The sequence below is a fragment of the Trachypithecus francoisi genome, unplaced genomic scaffold, assembly GCF_009764315.1.
Source record: "Trachypithecus francoisi isolate TF-2019V2 unplaced genomic scaffold, Tfra_2.0 Lachesis_group19, whole genome shotgun sequence".
In the NCBI taxonomy this organism is placed as follows: Eukaryota; Metazoa; Chordata; class Mammalia; order Primates; family Cercopithecidae; genus Trachypithecus; species Trachypithecus francoisi.
In genome coordinates this window covers 30,821,138-30,843,215 of record NW_022681464.1, presented here as the reverse complement: position 1 = coordinate 30,843,215, position 22,078 = coordinate 30,821,138, and the positions used below count along the sequence as shown (strand labels likewise).

General features: G+C 41.8%; 1 protein-coding gene across 4 annotated transcripts in view; it reads right to left on the bottom strand.

Moving 5' to 3' along the window:
- Positions 1-1,328: 1,328 nt before the first annotated feature.
- Positions 1,329-22,078, bottom strand: part of ZNF521 (zinc finger protein 521) — a 294,684-nt gene continuing 273,934 nt past the window's right edge. For all 4 annotated transcript variants that reach the window (XM_033178089.1, XM_033178086.1, XM_033178088.1 and 1 more), the window contains one exon: positions 1,329-2,160. In XM_033178089.1, coding sequence (XP_033033980.1) covers positions 2,131-2,160 — 30 coding nt within the window. In that variant the 3' untranslated portion in view covers positions 1,329-2,130. The remainder of the gene's footprint in view (positions 2,161-22,078) is intronic.

Sequence of the window (22,078 nt, the reverse complement as noted above, 5' to 3'; positions counted from 1 at the left end):
GGGAACCATCTGCACACACACACACACACACAACATTGTGGTGAGCACACATACTTTAATCACTATAAAATACTTGTTTCTGAATGATCTTAAAATTCAACCAAACTTTTCTTATATTGCTAACGTAATACTGTAATTTGCCACCACTCCACTTGATTACTTATGTTTAATGTATTCGACTACCTTGGAAATAGGGTAGGGTAGTGGTTCTCAACGTGTGGCCCCCACGCCAGCAATATCTGCATCATCTGGGAACTTCTTGGGCACAGTTTTGAGGCCCACCCCAGGCCGACTGAATCAGCAGCTCTGGGAGTTGGGCCCAGCACCCCAGGATGTACCAAGCTCTCTAGGTGATCCTGGAACAGGTTAAGGCTCGAGAGCCACGGGATGGGGGTTATGCACTGTGGCGATGGTAATCTCGGTTTCATCAATGCTTCTCCTGGTGACATGTGGTCACAACAAAGTCAACTGTTCCCTGCTTTTAGCTCCCCACCAAAAAAGTGCTGTGATGATTCTTGTTTGTTTAAGGTTCAAAGATCTCAGAGCTTAGAAGAGGTCAAAAAACTCACAGTGGCTTAAATATTTTTAGCATAGTTTGCATGAAGGTTGCCCATGATTATCAGGTCTTTACTTACCAATTTTGACTAAACATGTATATCAGGGTTCACATTACACATAGCAATTCTCTTCTTTCAAAAAACAAAAAGAATCTCTGAAATTAGACCTCCTACTTATTCACCATTGGATGGCAGGCTGTAGTGGAGGCAACCTTCCAGAGATGCCCCACGCCTGGGTGAAGGCTGATGACCAGGTTCTGTTACCTTCCCCGGCTGGAGGAACCAAGGCCAGGAGGTGAAGGAACTCCCATCGGGAGGCAGTGCCAGAACTACAACAAACAACCATCTGACTCCTCGCTCTGTGCTTTGTCTTCTGAATGAACAATGCTGCTTCTTAAGTACACATAAGCCAAACTGCCTCTCAAATTGCAGCCATCTACTTTGAGTTCAGATTTGCACAGCATGACATGAATTGGGCTGCAAATTATGCAGAAAACAGCCATCACATCCATCTGTGATGTCAGAATCCTCAAGTACAGTGTGACCTGTTAGTATGTGACAGAGTAGAAGGATACTGTGTCTGCTTCCTTCCCTATGAAGAGTGATGAATATCCTTCCAGATGCATTTGGCCCAGTGTGAAAGGTTAAATATGATTGAGGTAATGCCTGTGATACGCTCAAGAGCAGATTTCACATCCAAGGGTGCAGGCAATTAGATTTTTTTGTAATGGTGTAGTAACAAGAGAAAGAAAACACACAAATACACTCATACCTAATGGTAAACTGAATTTATTTCCTCTTGGAAAACAATTCCAGTAATCTCCAGGTTCAGGCCGCAGAGTAAACATTAATAACAGTAACATACAGGTTAGTTCAACTGATTCAAGAATTTGGCTGCGTGAAATCATTAAGGAAAACCTTGAACACTCAAAGCTTCAAATGTATCCAGGGAAAAAAAAATTATTTGACAGTCTACATAACAACTATTGCATATATAGTGATGCTACCTGTCACATTGCAAGGCTTACAAATATATATATACGGGCCTTATCCAGCTGTGGGGTTCTGTTCTGTGAGAACATCTCTTCATGGTTTGCAAGAATCTTCAGCAATAAAAAATAGTCTTAGATTTAAGCGCTGATATACCAAAAGAGAAATTCTAGGCTTAAGTGTAAAGAAAAGGAAGTCCAACCATAGTCTCATGTATAACAGCTGTTTTTAATCTCTCTTCCTTAAAAATACTTTATCTTAAGCCATTTTGGTCATACGTCTTTTTTTTTTTTTTTTTTTTTTTTAAATCTTGCCTGAATAGGGCCCAAGTCCACTTGTCTTTATAAGACCATTTTAGTATCAGACGACATAATACATGTGCAACACTTTATATACAAGGGGTCTATCCGGTGCGCAAAAGTTCAAACACATGAACATCCAACAGTTTTGATAATACAAGTTTTATGGTACAATACAATGTTTCTGAATAATATACATTAACAATGAAAGTTTCGTGCAAAGAGTAAAACATGTTCCCTTTTTGTGCCACAAAAGCAATTCTCCTTGAGAGACTGTACTTGCACTAACTGCTGTGTTGGGTCATTGTATGATTCTGTAAATAACAAAAAAAAAAAAAAAAAAAAAAAGAAAAAGGAGAGAGGGAAAACAAACTTCAGTGATTTCATTTTCATCAGACCAAGCATATATACATGTAATTAATTCATAATGACTTGAACAATGAGCTTCTGCCCTCTGATGAATAGTGCTCATGCGTGCCCTCTAATGCTAAAAAAAAAAAAAAAAAAATCTAATGCTCCTTCCCCAGGGAGAAAGAGACCCAGACCGAGATCTTCTGAACCTGCTGCCACCCGTGAGGGCCTGGAAGGAGAGGCCAGGGCAGGAGCCTCCTTAATGTGAGATAGCTGGCTGGCACCTTGCCTTTTCTCCACCTCTGCCAGGTCTTTCTGTAATACCCTCTCACCATCCATCATCTCTTCTTATTAAGATAGGATCCAGTGTTCAAGAAGCAGGTAGCACTGTTTTAACAGTTTTACGTATCTGTGCATGATTTCCATTGGTTACATATGTCTCTGTTCCAATCCCTCCGAGACTGTAACATCGTGACAACAGGGGCTCTACCTGCGCCTGAACACGGGCATGAACTGCCAGAGTTACCCGGCAGATGATGGACAGCAGGAGAGGCGCCCCTCGCGAGGGTGGGCTTCGGGCTGTGGTCACAGCGTGTCTCAGGAGCAGATTATAGTAGCCTGCCATGTCTCCCCAGTCCCTGGATGCTCTTGCTCAGCTGACTAGCCTGCGTTGTATATTGGTGGTCTCCGCTCGTTTATGCTAGTGTGTCCCCTTTCTGAGTGAACACCCTCCTTCCAAATTGTGAGAGGGTAACTGGGATTGCCGGGCAACTTAGGACAACCAGCCATGCCCTGAGGGTGGACGGCAGGTGGGAAGGCTCCAGAACCAGGCCTGGAGGATAGTCACAGATCTGCGGGATATATGCTTGGAGCATAAGCCTGGAGATGGCCTGATCTCCACTCTCCTCCTCTGCACTTTCCTGGAGTCATATTCTCTCACTACTCACCTGTATCCCCTGACCCTAATCCCTTCTTATTACAGCCTTGGGGCCTAGCTCAAAATATCACCACTTTCATCCTCACCCCATCTAACACTGATCTCTCCCTTCTCTGATTTCCTGCTGCACTTTATACTGCTTATATAGGATGCATCTTAGGTCTTGTCTCATGATTATTTGTAGGCCTGGCTCTCACCCATGCTGGTAATTCTGATGTTCGTTCATTTATTCATTCCTCTACACGCATCTATTGGAAACATACATCAGCACCTGGCACATGCCATAGCGCTGCAGTGCTCAGGAAAGAGGGTTTGGCTATCTCAGTGACTGGCTGGCAAGGCAAGGGCTGCTGGAGAGGAAGGGCATGGTCCTTGCCTTCATGCCTTCAAAGTGCTCACAGTCTAAAGGTCATGTGGGCACATAAGCGTAAAGCAAGATGCCAAGCAGTCTATTAGAAAAGAACACAGAAATGTCACGGCCACACCTAAACCTGCCTAGCCATTGGGGAAGGGTTCACAGTGGATCCAGCACACTGACAGCTGGAAACATGAGCAGAGAGTACAGGGAGGGCACTCTAGGCCAAGGGACCCACATGGGTCAGGGCAATGAAATAGGAATATGCAAGGTATGTTTGCAGACCTGCAACTTGTTTAGATTGGTTGAATTCTTCTGGAGAACGTTCTGAATCAACAGTACTCATGAGACGTGAAGATGGAGCTGGTTTGGGGCAAGAATATGAGCAGTCCTTTTATACCTTGCTAAAGAGCTCAGACTGTCTTGTAGGTTAAGGGAGCCACTGGAGTATTTTAAGCAGAGGGATTCATCTTAGAGATGTCTGTTATCTCTTCATCCTTTACAGCAACTAGCAAACTGCCTGCTCCCTGAATACAGGCTGAATGATCAGAGGTTCAGCTGAGAACCAACTGGGGCTAGGTGGAGAAGTGGGAGAGCTGGGAGCCTTGTGAAGAGGACCTAGGTCTTCCTTGTTCCATTTTAAATTTAGCTCATTTTTGAAAAAGATGGATGACAAATCATGATGGAGAACAATATTTCACTCTCCCTTATTTAAAACATATCTTAATAGTCTCGGCCTCAAAGTGAATACAGGAAGTAGCAAATTGTTTTTATGCCAGCTCCTTTATCGGTATATTGACTTTTAACACTTCTGCAAAGTACTTGTCACCAAGATGTAGAGAGAAAGGGTAATAAAAGTACTAATGAGACCAAAAAACTATGCTATTTTTCTTAAAAATCAACATGATTCTGTTCAGAAAGGTTATAAACAATAAAAGTTTGATTACTCAAAATACACCACGTCTAAGCCTTCTTATACCTTTTGCTATCTCAGAGTCAAGTTTATAGAAAGGTTTTTTAGTTTTAGAAAGTCCAAAAATAATGACCAAATAAGTACAAGAAGATATAATACAGATTGAGCATCTCCAAATGGGAACATCCAAAATCCAAATACTCCAAAATCGGAAACTTTTGAGCACCGACATGATGACATATAGGTGACTAAGCTAGTGACACCTTTGCTTTCTGATGGTTCAGTCTACTCAAACTTTGTTTCATGCACAAAATTATCGAAAATACTGTGTAAAATGACCTTTGGGCTATGTGTATAAGGTATACGAGAAATATAAATGAATTTTGTGTTTAGACTTGGGTTGCATCCCCAAGACATCTCATTATATATATGCAAATATGCCAAAATCTGAAATCGAAAACACTTCTGGTCCCAAGCATTTTAAAAAAGGAATACTCAACCTGTATTTGCCTAAATGAAAGGACTCTAACAGAAAGACGGGTGTTTTTCTCTTCTTACCAAAATCAAAGTAAAAAAAAATCAGTTTAATAACATTACTTTCAAATGTTTAAGTGCTTATGATGGACGATCCACATGTGATTGGATTCTAGGGGTTAGTGAAAGAGTACACAGTGCAATTTTCCTGGTGGTTTTATATGTACTCATACCAAGATGCTACAAAACGAGAACCCAAAACAAACTGCCCGTAACAGTTGGCAATGGTTGTGTGTTGTATGCTTTCATCCTCAACCAAAGCCATACAGGTGTCTTCAGAGGTGCAAGGAACATGAACAAATACACATACATCACTTACTGCAACAGACTGAAGTTGTTTCATAAAGGAGTTATGGTTCGTATATAAGAGAGAGGAATACAGATCATTTGTGAGAAGGATAAGGGTATGGCTTGTGAAATTCAAAAATAAAGCAACCCAGTGTAAGCAATATCAACATAAGAAATCTGGCGTGAGAAATGTAAGGGCAGGAAGTCCTCTTGGTTTGGAGATGCCTGCAGACCACGGAGGTCTCTTATTCTCATTTTCTTTGGTTTCCCCTTTTTCGCTCCAGCCCAACAGAGAGCTATGGCAGGGTCTCCCCAGGCCTGGCTGTCCACCACTGGCAGTGACTCTCATGGTGGAAGGCAGCATGTTCCTAGAGGTTCTTGGGCAATGGATATATTTGTATTGGAAACAACCCCACCACGAGATTCTGCTCCATCCTCAAGGGCTTGCCTTTGCCACCTTTGAGGATCTAGGGGATGTGTCTGCTCTCCTCCCCCATGCAGTATTTCAAGTCCACTGGAAATACAAATGGCCTCATTTCATTTTCTGGGGGAAGGAATGGAATATCTGAGCCACAGTTTATTCGACTGGCTTTTAGGTGTTGGGGAGAACAGATGCGAAGTCCTAGTCTCTGGACTTGACTAAAGATTCTCTGAGTAGAAAAACAAGAAGTTGCTTCATGGGAGCACTCAGTGTTTTTTGTGTTTTCTGATGCTCATAGACACTATTTCTTCAGAAAGGGAGACAAGAGGCAAGAGGGAAGGATTAAAAAGTAGACAGCAGAAGCGCCAAGCAAAGAGAGGGTACGCTCTGAGGCCCACTTTGCTCTCCCCCTGGCTACTTGCCACACCACAGAACCAGTCCTGAGACAGCAAGGACACAAATGCATATGAGCAGAAAGCAGAAAAATGCTGCCAGGCCATCCACAAGCAGCCTTCTCTCTGTGCAAGAGTTTTCAGCTCTTTAGGTCCAGAGGAAACCACTACACTAGAACAAAGCAGTGGGTAATCTCACCAATTTTACACAGCAATTCACAGTCCCTAAAGTACTTTAATGCAATGACGGGTTATGAGAAAAAATATCTGTTCCAATGAAGGGAAAGTGTTTTACATAATCGAGAAGAACATCAGTGCAACATCGGTGCATCGGTGGAGGCGGGGGGTGAACACAGAAAAGGAAGTAGGAAGAGAAGAAAACTTCTGTAATCCCACAGAGAGCCATATTGTACTCTGCAAAAAGCCATCTCCTGGAGACCCCATGTCTAAGTAACTGAAAATTGCAAACCATTAATCCCAGTTATGAACAGTTGTTTTACACGAGGGGGGTTTGTGTTAAAAAAAAAATCAAATCCACAACATACCTTAAAGCTTAAAAGAAGATCCATCTAGGTATGACACCTTCCTAGCGAGGTTTCAAAACCACTTTCTTTACTGGAAAGGGCCCCATTTGGAAGGAGTGCGCTGTATGTATTTTTTTTTCTCTATAAATGTGAAATTAAACTTAGAAAGCTAAAAAACAGATGAGGGCCTTAAAAATTCCCTTCTAGCACTATGTATTTCTTTTTAAATATGAGATGCCTTTCATTTTACAAGACTGGAATTCTCATTTTGGGCTTGGCACTCTAACAAATGATTAATTCAGCCTCCTTTTTTTCTGAGAGCTGACCACATTTACTGGTCAAACAGTTTAATCCTATTTAAAATGCAATCCAACAAAAATATTTTTAAGTAAAAAAAAAAATCCATGATCCTTTGAAACTGTTCACCTTGGCTAAAGACATTCCATTTTCCTGCAATCTTGATGTAAATTTGAATTTTTGCACCTATATCAATGATGAAATTCAGCTTTGGAGGAAAGCCAGGGGGAACCTATCTTCCCAGGGCTGAAAAATTAAATTCCCAACCCCAAAACTTATGCCCGGAGATTGCCTTCACTTTTCTAATTCTTTGGCAGAGACCATGTCTCGTCTGTGCTTTGTAACACTCTGTTGGCATCGACAAAATGTTACGTATCAATGGTCATAAAAACAAAAACGGCATTTGAATGGAAGTTTTGTGAAATCTGTTGATTCAAAGATGTTAATCATTTTTACCATGACTTGTTTATTTATAGCCTTTTGTTTCAAACAAATTCTGACAAGCTTTTAAAACTAAGTAAAAGAGCCAGCAATGCTATTTTAAAAAGGAATGAAAAAAAAAATAATAATAGCAAGCTTTCCCCTAATTCACTATGCCATTAGAAACCCGAATTTAAACTGCAGTTGTATTCAATTTAAATGAGATGTTTTCTAACTAGATGAAATAGTAGGCAATTGTGGCTCAGAAACAATGCAAGGCGGGAAGAAATAAAGAAATATAAAGATTAAATGTGGCTGTTTCTTTCAACAGATGGTGATAGCACCATGGCAGCGCATTGTTTTTTCTTTAGTTGAAGAACACAAACATCCGTAATCAATCATCACTGATTAACTAATTATATTACCCTTCCTTTTATCACTTGGGTTGGACCTTTATCTGTAAACACTGAGGATAATCAGTATGCTCTTATTTTTCTGGAAGTATATTCCAGTTCACATAGAGCCATGCAGTTACAGGCTGCAAACAGAATTCTACATTACAGTCCACTTTTAAGCACTATTGCTTTTTTTCATTTTTTTTTTTTTTTTAAACAAAAGCAATTGGTTTCCAACAGGCTGGATAATAAGTCTTTTGACCTGCATTCTTCTTTGACCCATTAAGGTCACCCCTGTGCTTGGGCATATAGCTGACTTAGGAAATGCCTGCAAGTCCTACATTTCATCTCCTGCCCACTCAAAATAAAGCTTTCTTTAAATGTGTCTGTACGGGTCCCTGAAGGCCAAAGAGGCATCCCTGTAGTGGGCAATGGAGGGACACAAGCTTCTGCCTTTATTAATGAATGCAGACCATTATGAGTCTGGCTGGCTCCTTCCCCGTTCCCAGAAGCATATACTGTACGTGACTTAAAATGCTAGAATATTGACACAAAGCGAGCCGGGCACCCCTAAGGAAAATTACTCCTTGGATATAATGTAGGCTCGTAACAGCTATTAGAGTACAAAATAAAACCCTCCGGGATCAGACTGACATATACCGCATTCTACCTAGTCCTCAAACATTAGAAGAATTTCTTTGTGAAAGCATTCTCAAGGACAGCATTAAACTGACTTTTGTAGCAATCTGCAACAGCTTTTTGGCTTAGAGCTTTTAGTACTAAATCTCTGGTTTGAATCAATATAAGTACTATATCTTCTACATCAATCAATACATTTGGTTCAATACATGTTCTATTAAATTATACTTTCTAATCAAGATTTTTACATTTCCACCCTCTCTCTTTTTCATTCCCAACTTCTTACGCTAGGAAAATAGTTTTAAAAGTGTATACAGCTAATGATGACAGGATCCTGGGTTATTTCTCCTGAACATTAAGAGAAAAAATAGTCACAATGGCAAAAGATGACCTTTAAGCATCTTAATAAGGTTAACAGGATGTGAATGTTAATAAATTAACATTTTCAAAGTCCACACAATTACAAAAGTACTCATAATTTTAAACTGATGAAAAGTAAATTGCTACGGCTCTGGGAGTACCATTAGGAATGTTCTAAAAACTACACTGAAGACCAAAATCACCCTCCAGTACCCCACTTTGCCCACCCCAAAGTTTCTACTGCCCACAACTGTATAATTCCTGGCTGGAGAAATCTGGAGTAATTGTGTTTTTACGGACCTTACCAGGTAAACAGCAGGACCATATCTGTGGACATTGCATTTTTGTGAGCTATGTCACAGTTCAATGAATATTTTTTAAAGGACAAATATACAACAATATTTTCCCTAAGTGCTATGAGAATCAAAAAGACATATGCACAGTGGATTTTTCGTAGCCAGGGAAGTTGACTTATAATCTTTACATTTGTAGAATCCGCTAGAATGAAGTTCTACTCTTTTCTTATGACATAACAATGGCATTTCCAAACTGTCGTGATATGCTTTTGCCCCTCTCCTGAATGCCAGGAATGTTGCATTTATGATCATGTTTGCACGGACAGAATTTCCCTTTTTATTTTTTCATATGGTAATGTCATCACCATGAACTTACAGAGACACTGATGCATTTTCTTTTGACATTTAACAGTTCACATGGGCTTGGTGTGACATCTCAAAGCATTTTCTGGATGACACTAAGCTATATTAAAGCAAAAGGTGAAATGGCATCATCAGAAGCGATCAGAAGAATACAAGATATTAAAGAAGGAAAAGGACTATTAGGGCATTTCGTTTGTCCCCTTGTAGGAACATAATTGTTTGGTAAAGTTTACACACTAGGCCAGTTTAGAATGATTCTGGCAATGAGTTTCTATCATATCTCCCATAGGAAACAATTTCACATTCTAATAAACCTCACTGAAGGACATTTTTGTTGTTGTTCTCTGGACATTTGTGCTAACTATGTCCAGAAAAAGGGTGATCCGAGATAATCCTGATGGATGAGGACACTGGCATGTTGATCAGTTTATGTTCCAAACACTAGACCATGTAACTATAGTATAAAGTTCATCCATCTCATTCAAAGCAACCTAGAAGACCATCCAGTACACCATTTCTCAGTCATTATATAAAACACATCCCATTCACCCGCTTGGTTCCAGAAAGAAGCCTGAAAATAGATTTCAGAAAGCCAGTGGGGCCTGCCTTACACAAGCAGGGTTTCCCAGCCTCAGCACTACTGACATTTGGAGCTGGGCAATTCTTTTTGTTCAAGGGGGTTGTCCTGGACATTGTAGGATGTTTAGCAGCATCCTTGGTCACTATCGCCAACATGCTAGTGGCATCTTCCCAGTTGTGACAAACAGAAATGTCCCCTGACACTGCCACATATCTCTTGGTGGGAAGCATCTCTCCCACCACGGAGATATTGAGGAACACTGGCTTATACTGTTTGAAACACATTTGAGCATGAATAAATGAAAGCTGGGAGACAAGGAGAGTTCTGCATTAAAGGGATCTGAAGAATCTGCAGGGAAGAACTGGTCTAAAGGGGAAGAAGAAATGGTGATCTATGAGGTGTGTTAAATAGCTGTAACGAGGAGGTCTTGTTAATGACCTGTCTTGTTATTGACAGGTTTAAATTAGAGGTCAGATACAGGAACAGGTGGTTATAAGGAAGACATATAATTGTTTTGAATTGACTTTGTATTGAAAACACATTGAGCTTGCTATACCATGCTTGAGTATGCTACTTGGTCTTCATTCTAAGATGGTATCTTCCCCACCTGAAAATGAGAATTGCAAAGGGACACATACATACCACATGAGACTGTACTGCAGTAAATATATACTGTACTGCAGTAAAATGTAGTCAAGGGGTGAACGTGGGCAAGTGTACAGGAACTGTAGAAAGAATTCTTTGAGATACATAATAAATGGCACTGTTTAAGTGAAGAACCAAGTATTTCCAGAAGTGTTCATTCTTTTAGTGACTTATCAAGACCATCCATGTACCATCGATGAACAAAGATGGTACGTTTTAGTGGCAATCAATCAATGCTGCTTTAGGGATATTTACAATCTAATAATGTTTAAAGGGACCCAAATATTAGACTCAGGAAATCAGTGTTTGGGGAATGGAAACAACTATCTACTTTGAAAGAACTACAGAGCCATCATCCTCAACTTGTTGGTCTAGACTCAATGGCAGGTGAATCAACTACACCTGTAAGTAATGCTGCAGAGAAAGAAAAAATTGGTTTCAGAGCTGGGGGGTTGGGGGTGGTACCTAGCAGCATCTGGTCCAGTATCTTATTTTATAGAAGAGAAAATTAAGTCCCAGAGGGTTGAAGCCAACGCTCAAGGTCTTAGAGTTAGTCCTACGGCTGGGCCAGCTGTCCAGATAAAGGACACTCATTGCTACAGCCCAAACCTTCTACCTGGAGAGACAGGGTGCTCTAGGACAGAGGAAGGGCCCTTCACCTTATGTGAGAAGCTCTGTTCTTGGAGTAGTCACATCTGCCTGGTGCAAGAGAGATGAGGAGGCAGAGGTAAAAAGGGAGAGAATGGCTCCCGAAGTAGAGGGAAGAGCAGCAGCAAAGCTGAGAGGCCAGGGGACAGAGGGCAGGAACTGCATAGAAGCTGAAGCATCTGGTGGAGCTGCAGATATGTCCAGCTGTGCAGCGAGGTGGGGAGTCAGTTCAAAAAAGCTATTTTAGCCACATTTTGCTATTTTCTGCCATATCAAGCTAAGCTGGAAAAGCCCATGGCGGTTACCATGTACCAAGAATACCTAGCTTAGCCTTAGTCTAATGTGAGTCTTCAGAAGCCTGAGCAAAGACTAATTATTTAAATAATGCAAAGTCCCAGCAGCTAACAGAACAATTCCTAGTATTTCGACAATTAAACATTTTGGAGATATAAAACAAGCCCGTCAGTCCACCAGCTTCCAAAGGACAAATTCTACTGTGACATCACACATGGGAAATGTTAACATTGTGACAATCCCATTTTCCATTAAGAACTTAAAAACAGTAGTAAAATTTTCGTTGCAAGCTGACCCCTATCTGTTATGCATACCCGACAAGCTTGAAAATGTCCCTCTCTGGGACTGACAATAGCGTGCACTATCTACTACACCGAGAGTGGGGGAAAACGGTGCCGAATGGGAAGAACAGGCTAAAAAGAGCAAAATGGCCACTGGGAAATATATTAAAGAGTACAATGTTTATTTTTAAAAGAAAACAATGAATTGAGCTGTCTGTTTCCATGCAAGAAGCCAGCAGAAAATTTAAATCAAACTATACAAAGCCAGTGAGAGGGAGAGTGGAAAGATTTCACTCAAGATTCTGGAATTGCAGGATTCCAGCGTATTGTGGGACAGAAGGCTTTGATGGGCAATACTGCCTAATAAGATATTCAGGGATTAAGTCAGTGCTTCACAGACAGATGTGTCCATGTGCCAGTTGTTGCTAAGCTTTCATTTTTTTCCCCTGTAATGTTTAATTTATCACACTGGCGCTTTCTAAACTAGAACATCTGTAAACAAGGTTAAGAATGACCTCCTTCCAATTTTACATCCGTGAGTAGTGCCCCTTCTTCGTGCTCTAATTTTAGATACCTTAAAGATAAATAAATCTTTGGGAGGAAGAAAAAAGGAGGCTTGTCTGACACTGTAATGTGTTCATCCTGGGCGAATACAAATTTCCTCTCTGCCAGCTCTCGGTGCACACAACCAACTCTTGCTGCTGAAGCTATCAAGCATCCCCTTCCCAGTCAAATGCAATTAAACAAACTTCTGCTAAATATTTAACAGCCTTGTGTAGTAATTAGCGGCAAATAATGGAAGCTTAAATTGATAATTGCTCAGAAATGGCCTCTTACAAACATTACAAAATTCTAACTCCTCCCTTTCCTCTTAGATTTTGAAGCCCTGAAGGTTTTTGAAGAAAATTTAGTTAGCGAAATTAACTATAATCATATCACTTAGCCAAGATCTCAGAGTTAAGTTTGGCTGTTTTGCAGTCAGCTGCAAGATTCCACTGGCATCATTTACTTCACTTCCGTGTTTGAAATCCATTGAAATTTAGTTATACACTGAAAGATGGTGGAGCAGGGCATTGATTTAAAAACTGACTGGCAGGCTTAGGATTTAAACTCTGGTCCACCAGATTCAAAAGGTCATCTGATTAGAATGGGAGAAGCACAGGGTGTTGTAATTTATATTCAAAGGGTAACCTTTGTAGGAAGAAGGAGGGAGCCAAGACTCTTTCTGCTTTTCCACTTGATAGGGACACAGATTCCCTTCAACCAAATTCCAATAATTATGAAAAATAGTTTATTGAACTTGGGCAAAAAGCAAAAGAAATGCCACTTCCTTGTAGTCTTGTAGTGTATTATTTCTTTTATTAAAAACACTGCCACACTCCCTAGGAGGTAAACTCACATTAAGAGTAAGTCAAACATGTTACAAATCATTAAGAATAACAGAAAAACATCTTTCCCCACCATAAGCCAAAAAAAAAAAAAAAAAAAAAAGAAAAGAAAAGAAAAGAAAAAAAAAGCTTGTCTAGTATGGCATATGTTTTAGTAAAGATATATAAAAATAAAACTGTGAAAGGACAATGTATTAATTTAGATAAACTATGTTAAGTATGAGTCACCTCCTGAATTCTTGTGTGTATGCATGCGTATGTGCGCGTGTACGCGTGTGTGCGCGCGTGTGTGTGCGCGTGTACGCGTGTGTGCGCGTGTACGCGTGTGCGTGTGTGCACGCGTGTGTGTGCGCATGTACGCGTGTGTGTGCGTGTGTGCACGCGTGTGTGTGCGCGTGTACGCGTGTGTGTGCGTGTGTGCACGCGCGCGGGAATACGCATGTGCGTGTGTCCATTTCCATGCCTAAACAAGTGAGTGTTGTGCAGGGCAATAAAAAGAGTTACATAGATGCATTGCTTCTACAGGTAAAATTCCTGGTGTTTGCCTTTGATCTTTCTGTCTCTCCGGGGACTTATTCCTGCATGGAGAATGCAATTAGAACGAGCCCCAAGTAACTCTTGTTTTAAGTTCTAAGCAAGTCCTTTAAAAATGCAAGTATTCCACGGGCCCAATTCTGTTTGGTTGCCCCCACTTTAAATAAAAAATCCGAGTTTGGAGAGAGGAGAAAACATTTCACACTCAAATTTGGTGCTTTTTAAAAATTTTGCCTGTGTGCTTGCTTTTCTTTCCCTTTTCCCTGTATGTTACTGTGCATTGTCGAAAGTTTCAGGTCTCTTTCTTTAACGATCCCTCCCCACTCCCTAAAATCATCCTGGTTTATTAGCAAGTTCATACAGGCACAAAGAAGTCAGGAATGGTTGAGTGCATTTCCCATTCTCTATTAAACCTGTTCTTAAGATATGTTTTTATTCTTTCTTGTCCATGATTTCCCATTGTCTTATACCTTTTAAGGTCTTAAAATTGCAGAGCTGCCCCCACTCTCCGCCCTGCCAAGAAGAGCTTCTATTTGCTTCAGAAACTCACAACGTGAAGTTCCCATTCTCCTCTCACTTTCTGGGCACCTTTTCTGGCTTTACTTCTAGGTCTCTGTGGGACAGTTTCCTCACCCCTTATGGTGCACAGAGCTACTGGAAAGAGAACCCTTTAATTCCTCCACACAGAGATGTGCTGTAGCTATGGTGAGAGTAATCTATAACCCTCACATCCTTAAATAATTTGCTACTCCAAGTTAATTTTAATTCATTACAATAAAGCAATATAATTTAAAAAATCTCTTTAAAGTGAAGTATTATTTAACATGATCCTGAAAGAAAGACAGTCCTGACTAACAGAAGGCCAGGCGGCAGGCATGGTGCAAACTCATGCAAATTCAAAGGTGAGCCGTAAACAAGAACACACAGCAACACTGCCATGCATAAAGGGCCAGGCAACGGGAGGCCTCATTCTAATCAGTCCTCAAAGGAACCTGCCACACAGAAGTGGCACTTATTCTAATTTAAAGCCCTCATGCTTGCTTCAGTGTTGCAAAATTTATAAAAGAATAACTTCATTAAACCGCCTGGCACTTCAAACACAAATGCAAACCAGCCACAACACACAGGGGCTGGACAAGAGGAAGAGAAATATTCCCAGAGAGTTGTTAGCTCAGATACTAAAATAGAGTCTGCATTGTGGTGCTTCCCTTTCCGTGCAACTTTCCTTCACCAAGGACTCCTGCCACCGGGCTCTTTACTTCTGTCACGAGTCCTGTTGCTCCTGTGAGTCTGCTTAATAACACTGAAAAGCGTTCCAAGCGGTTTGGCCAGCCCAGTCACATGCAGAAATACATCTGGCAGTACATAAATGAACGCTATTCAATGTTCCTTGCCTGGTCTGCAGAGGAGATTGATTCTGAACACACCACTATTACAGTTCCCATTTACTTGGGTATATATTTCAGACTCACCTAAGTTGTTGAAAAACTAATGGAAGAAAAAATTTCTTCCCCTTAACCCTGGCACTCAAGAAAGAAAACAATAATAAGGGTTAAGTGGAAACAGTCTACTGAATCCATGCACTGCGCAGGAGAAAAGTTATTGTCACATCCTAAAACATACGCTTTAAAGGAAACTTCTTTTTCTCCCCTTAATCAGAGTCACAGAAACGCTACAGAAAAATTACTTCAGGCTAGATTCCTAAGCTACAATGCAGTGTGTGTCAGAACACACATCATTTCATGCTGAACTGTCAGCATATTTTTCAAAATCATTTTTTTTGGAATGCCATGAAAAGACAATCTGGAAGCCTGTATAAAAACTCCAAGCCTCTGAGAAAGTATGTGTCACCCGCAAGTTAAACTAAGCATGATGATCTTGAGAGATCCCAGTAATGAACCACTCCTTTCCTGCTCAGTTTCTCATCACCTTAGTGAGCACAAACCTGTGCTAAGATTTTGCTTCAGAGAATACAGTGAGCGTTCAGAAACCTTGAAAATGGTAATCCGTGGATGAATAAGAGGAAACGGCCTTAGGGTAAGTAAAAGGTGAATCTCTCCAAGGGTTATAAAAGAAAAAGACTGTTTATCCCAGTTGTTTTTCAGAATTTTGGAGTGGGATTCTTGCTGTTGGTTGGAAGAAAGACTTGTTAAAGGGTGCTCAGACCAGGCTGACCGGAGACCAGTTCCATGTAGTGGATGTGAAACTTGAAGTTGTCACCAAAAACCGCAGGATGATAGGAGTCATATTCTTCTTAGGGTAAACAAATATTGAAATGAGTTATCTCTTATCCTTATGCAATTGTTTAATAGTGCTGGAAGCTTTTTATATCCAAATGATGCAATACATTGGTGAGGGTAAGTTTGTGTTCTTTTTTCTCTCCATGAATACAATAGGGCTAATCAGATGGGATGAATGAGCCAATTCACTTACGGGTAGCCTTTATTATATAATAAAATATGGATTATTGATCTTGTGGAGTTGGCAATGCATGATGCAAATTCAGTGAAGAAAACCTCCAACATTGGAATTTGAGGCTATTTGTATTGATGCTTGAATCTACTTAGAACTATTTTCACTTTTGAAAAACCATAAACATAAAACAACACTAAAACGAATTAAACCCAGTGTTCCAAGAAAGGACAAAAAAAAGTTAACACAGAGGCCTGGGATGGCCCTCTCATAGGGTAAAATCCCTTGTTGTATTCCAATGGAGGGCGACGAAACAGGCAGGCTCTTTGGGCCTGTCTGCGGAGTAGTGAGTACAAACTTATTTGCTAGACCCAAAGGTACTGCCCAGGAAACCTGCTACAAATCCAACCAGCCCTGTAATAAGAGTCAGTGTATTGTTGTGGCTCTCGCACTTGTGAGGCATAATTGTTTAAAGTACAACAGTGGGCTGTCCTAGCAAAATCCTTTCACCTCTTATCTCTTAAAAAATGCAATAATCAGCCCGGGTTAGGAGGCAGCTCTGAATACATGGGTCACATGGCAAGGAAAGCCTACACAGCAAACACTGAGGGGAAGAAAGAAAGTGCGCTATGATATTCAACGTGTATTTACACACCTCCGTTCTGCCTTCCCCTTCCCCTTATAAATCTGCCCCAAGATACGATCGCACGCTGATTGCTATTTGTGCTCTGCTACGAAGTCCAGGCCAGACTGTCTTCTGTATTCCTTATAAACTTCTCCCATCTCTTCCCTACAGAGCAAGCACGCCCTTCCTTTTGACAGAGTTCACGTCCTCTCTACCTTTTTATAGGCCACATCCGCGTGCCCCCCACATAGCAGCACAACACAAACATGTGCCTTTCTCCTCTATTTTTTTTTTTAAGACTAAAAACAGGCTCTGTGTTTTGGTAGGCATCCCTCCAAAGCATAGGTGAGAGTCCGGTGCGGTATGTTTCCGAAAACGATGCCAATGAAAGGGAGGAATGAGCGATGCTAAACAATGCCGCACCAAAGTTGCAGACTGTTCGGCTACAGTCCAGAAAATGAATCCAATTTTTCATTCTGTCATTATAAATATTTCATTGCAAATGGTACTGATTTTCTGCAACTGTGGTTAAGCAGAGGGCCTCTGTGTGAATATTTAAGAAAAAAAAAAGGAGGAAGACAACGAAGAAGAGGGAGGGGGGAATTAAAGGTTAGCAACCAATTAATTTCTCACTTGAAATGTAAAAGATTCTGGGAGAAATTCAACAGTGATGTAGTGTGTGACTCAAAGAAGAAGAAGAAAAAAAAACATTTACTCTGCTCTTCTTCTGACAGTTTCTCATAAAATATCTGCAGTCCATCTATCTTTTAGTACTCCGGGCTCCTCTGGAGAGCAGAAAATGGTGGTTTAAAGCTCACTTCAGTGCCAGTCTGCGGGAGATTGCTTTCCACAGGACCCCCGCTGATGGAGGCCTAGGGGAAGAGGCCCAGGAGTTATTCAATCAGCCCGAGACTCTGGGGCGGCTGGGGGTCCTTTGAGGGCTGATTATAAAGCTGCCCTCCTGTTGCCTGCCTCGGAACAGAACGAAATGAGCAGCCTCTTGCTGCGCAGATTCTGCAAGAAGGAATTTCACCTGTCATGGAGTTTGTCAGAATTTCAGGATTTATCTTGGTGCAAAATTAATAAAATACCAACCAGGATTTCAGGCTGACTACTCAGCTGTGTCATCTCAAAGTGATCTTTCACCCAAGAAAACCTGGACAGTGAGCACAGCCATTCTTGCCCTACTTTTCCTTTGGAGGATGAACGAAACGATGTGACTAATGCCACCCAAACATCAGATTGAGACCGTGAGCCAATTACACGCGAGGCGGAATTACGCGTGGGTGCCGCTGTCTTAATGCATGACCTCTCACCCCTCCGCTGCAGTTCTAAAGCCTCTTTGGAATAAGTGGAGTCTAAGGCATAAAAAGGCGATTTCTGCAGCTTATAACACAGTAGGGCCCCTATGGCATCACATCTGTTAAATGCATACACTGGTATTTCAGACCCGGATTTGATTTACCTTTTAAAAGGAGTACTAACAATGGAGTATGGCAAGAACACATACTATGAAACGTTGCAAATTAATCTTGGGTCGGCTATGAACAAGGTGCAGTTTCATCCTTTGTTTCAGCACACGCCCTCCGCATGTCCCATCACCTTCTGGGCTCCCAGCAGAAAGTGGGAGGGCAGAGGGCGGGGGAGGCGGGAGAGAACACAAGGGGATAGGACAGAGTGGGAACAAACCACCTATTTCTGTGACCCTCTGCCAGCTCTGGGCTGCAACAATGTGGCCATCTTGGCTTCTTTCACTTTAGACTGTAGCTTGCATCACACAAATCACCACTGCTCTTTTAAGTGAAGTTCTGAACAACCCAGGGGTTTGATCATTTTGAACTGAGACTTGGGTAGCTCCAAGGCAATTAGCTCTGGTCCTCAGAGTAGGTGGCATCGCATGGCAGATGGGGCCAGCATGTGGGGTCTGGATTGGCACTCATGCCACTGGCTGGCCCAGGCCAATGGACAGAGTGGGCAAGCAGCTCTCCGGACCTTGGTCTCACTCAAGTTTGACTTCCAGGACACTAAACTCAGGTTCAGCACAGGGTTAGTTTGGGTTGCGATGCACACCTTGTTTTGTGTCCCTGGCCTCCATCCACACTCAGGCCGTGGGTACCTCTTACTAATTGATGATTAGCAGCACAGCCTCGGCTCTGAGTCAGTGATGGGTTTAAGGCATTGCTGCTTCTCTAATTTTTAATCGACATTTTCTAAATGAGACAATGAACAATGCTGTAGGGCATTCTCCCCAGCTCTTCCCCTAGTTAAACGACAATTCTGCTTTGGAGAATCACCTTTACAATTCAGTAGCAGTCTGACAATACTAACACCAAGAGATCTCAGGAAAAAGTAACAGAGAGAGTGAAAGAGAGGAGAGAGCTAGGAAGTGAGCGCACAGATGGTGGGGGGGGGACGCAGGGTGCTCTCAGCAGGCTTCCGTGGAGATGTATTAACTCCACAGAGGGATAAGGGCTTCCCACCAGTACTGTCATGAATTATAACTGAGTATGGGAGTGAAGCCTTGGTGTCTGTCTCACAGCAAATATACTGTTCCATTTTCCTGCACAATCACCTTTCACCCTTATAAACTCCAAGCACAGCAAAGCACACTGCTGATATTTAATGGTATCACAGTAGCCTTTTATATGTCTAGAAGGCACACAAGCTTAGCAGATGTGCCCAGTGGTGTAAGTCAGACAATTATAAAATTAAGTTTTGGCAAAGTGAAAAAGGAAATCTTTTAGGAGCGCTTTGGGTTTCCAATGAAGGATGGTCTTCTGCCAGCCAGGAGCTGCTATCAATGCAGGGGCAGGGATCACACAGAAAAGAAGCTGCCCTCCCAGACATGGAGGGGCCCAAGGAAAAAGCTCCACTTTTGCAAACTTGGCCCTCCTATGGGAAAGCAGTTCCTGGCCAGTTAGTTTCCACTCACTCATTCAATGAAGTTATCAATGAAGGAGACCTGTTATTTTAGGCAGTTTAAAATTTCACCACTATTAAAGGACTCGTTTACCCTGCCTTTCACTCCCGTTTAAAGCCTCGGAGTTGCTGTTCTAAATGACAGCACCGCAAGCACAGCTTTTAAGCACTATTCATCTCGCCGCCACATCTCCGGCTTTTACAGAACACTACTCTCTCTCCAATAAGGGAAACTTACTCCATAGCTGCAGGGCAGAGCCTGTTCCAAGCTGTAGATTGGCTGCAAATATAACAATAAAGGATACAAATGTGAATTCCTCTTAAAATACACGTTTGGCTCTGAAGCTGCCTGGCCTTAGCAAACTCGATCAAGAGCAGCCTATCAATCTTTCTCCAAATGCACAGCAGCAGCTCATTTCACCCGGCTGTCCGAGGGATCGCCACATTGATGGATCAGGAAGACGCTGGAATGGATTCTTTGCTCATTTCAGGGGATTTATAGTGGAAGCCCATAATTACTATCTTTCTTACCCTGATTGTCACAACAGCTGGATATGGAAGTGGCATTTCCCAATTGTTAGAGGAAAGTCTGTAAACATAAAGGGTCTATTTTTGCCACTTTGTCTCTACTAATGTGAGGAAACTGATCCATGTGTGGTGCAAACATCTAAAATAGAAACATGTGGCAATTCCATGTGCCTCTCTAGATTGCAGAATGTTTTGGAAATTTGGATTTCCGGATCTCTCCAAAGGATCCAACTACAAAGACGCTGAGACAGAGCTCTGTCTTTATGAGACAGTCACATGCAGTCTGTCCTTCCTAATGGAGGCAGATCTTCCGGTGCTACGGCAGCAGGCTGTCTTGGCGACATGGAAGATGGCAGGGCCAGCAGAGCCCAGCCAAAGCAGAATGTGGCAGAGGTGATGAACATTTCCAGGGGGTGGGAGGGAGGGGGCTGCAGAACTGGCCACAGTGCTCTTCAGTACACCCTGGCTGGATGCTCCATAAAGCCGCACTGATGGCAGTTTGGAGATGGCCATCTGTCGTCAACTCTGGGCCAGACAAAAAAATAATGTAATGGCAGCTCGCTAACAACAGGGCTGTTTGAGGAGGGAACGAGTCCTAGAATGAAGAGGTGGTGCTCCCTCTTTTAATAGCAAAAACCAGCCATCAATATGAACATCAAGAAATTAATGGATGGAGAATTTTTAAAAACTGAGCTGGGGTGCTGTAGAAACAATTCAAATGCAAATAAAGTGGTTTTAGCTTATTGCAATTACCTCTGTTGCCCTTACTTCAGTCACATTAACCACTTGATTCTTCAAAATTTGACTACCAGGACACATGGTGAAACAGGAAGGGCCAAATTTAGAAAAAGGTGAGCCCAGGTTGTGCCTCCAAGCATGCACACACAGATTAGGCATTTATTGGTACAAAATGGGTAATTGAAAATGCATTTACTCATTTAGTCCAAATGAGTTCATTGTGATAATCGTGCTTATCTTTCTGTATGCTTGCTTAATTTTTAGATTAATTTTATTAAAAAGCCAAATAAAACTATCTTACCTTTAGACGCATTATGAATGCTATACAACTGCAACCTCCCTCCTTTGCTTAACAAAAACTCTAATCTTTTTGCTACCGCATAGATGATTGGGTGGGGGGGGGATTTGGAAGGGAGAAAGAGGAGAATAACAAACTGAGGTTAGCTTAGCCATGTCCTGTTTGTGTCCTACGTGATTAACTTTCTGCCTTCAATGGTAAGGCCAATCAATCCTGATTGAATTATCCAATATTAACAGCTGAAAGTGATCAAAACTAATGGTGAAAACATAGCACCAATCAATAAATCAATGCAAATGATTCGGTTCCTGGAGATCCGATCAAATAAAAGAGATAGATCAATTTAACCACTGAGCAAATTAAGTGGAAGTTGCTGTAGCACCAATTTACTTCCAAAGCCCTGCAGGCCCACAAAGCAAAGAAATGAGGTGATGTACAAAATGGACCAGTTCCAGAACCACGTGCTCATTTGACACAATTTATACTCCTGTGCATTTTGACGTCTTTGTGATGTGCTTAAGGGCTGTGATTTCAGCCCCAAGAACAAGAGATACACAGGGGCACAGTGGATCTAAGGATGTAAAGAGCAAAGGAATGAGGCCCAGACCATCCCAGGAAGGGGTGGGAATTACAATCCCCCACACCGACTTTCCTCCAAACTGATCAGTATAGGACCCGGATATGCCAGATCTAGATATGGTGATGGGCAAATATTTCCAACCCAGGGGTCCCAGCAGAACAACACATGATTAAGAGGCAAGACAGAACAGGGTTTTGAGTTCTATAGTTTGTGTGGGGATGATAAAAGAAATTTTGGCCTGGTGTGGTGGCTCACGCCTGTAATCCTAGCATTTTGG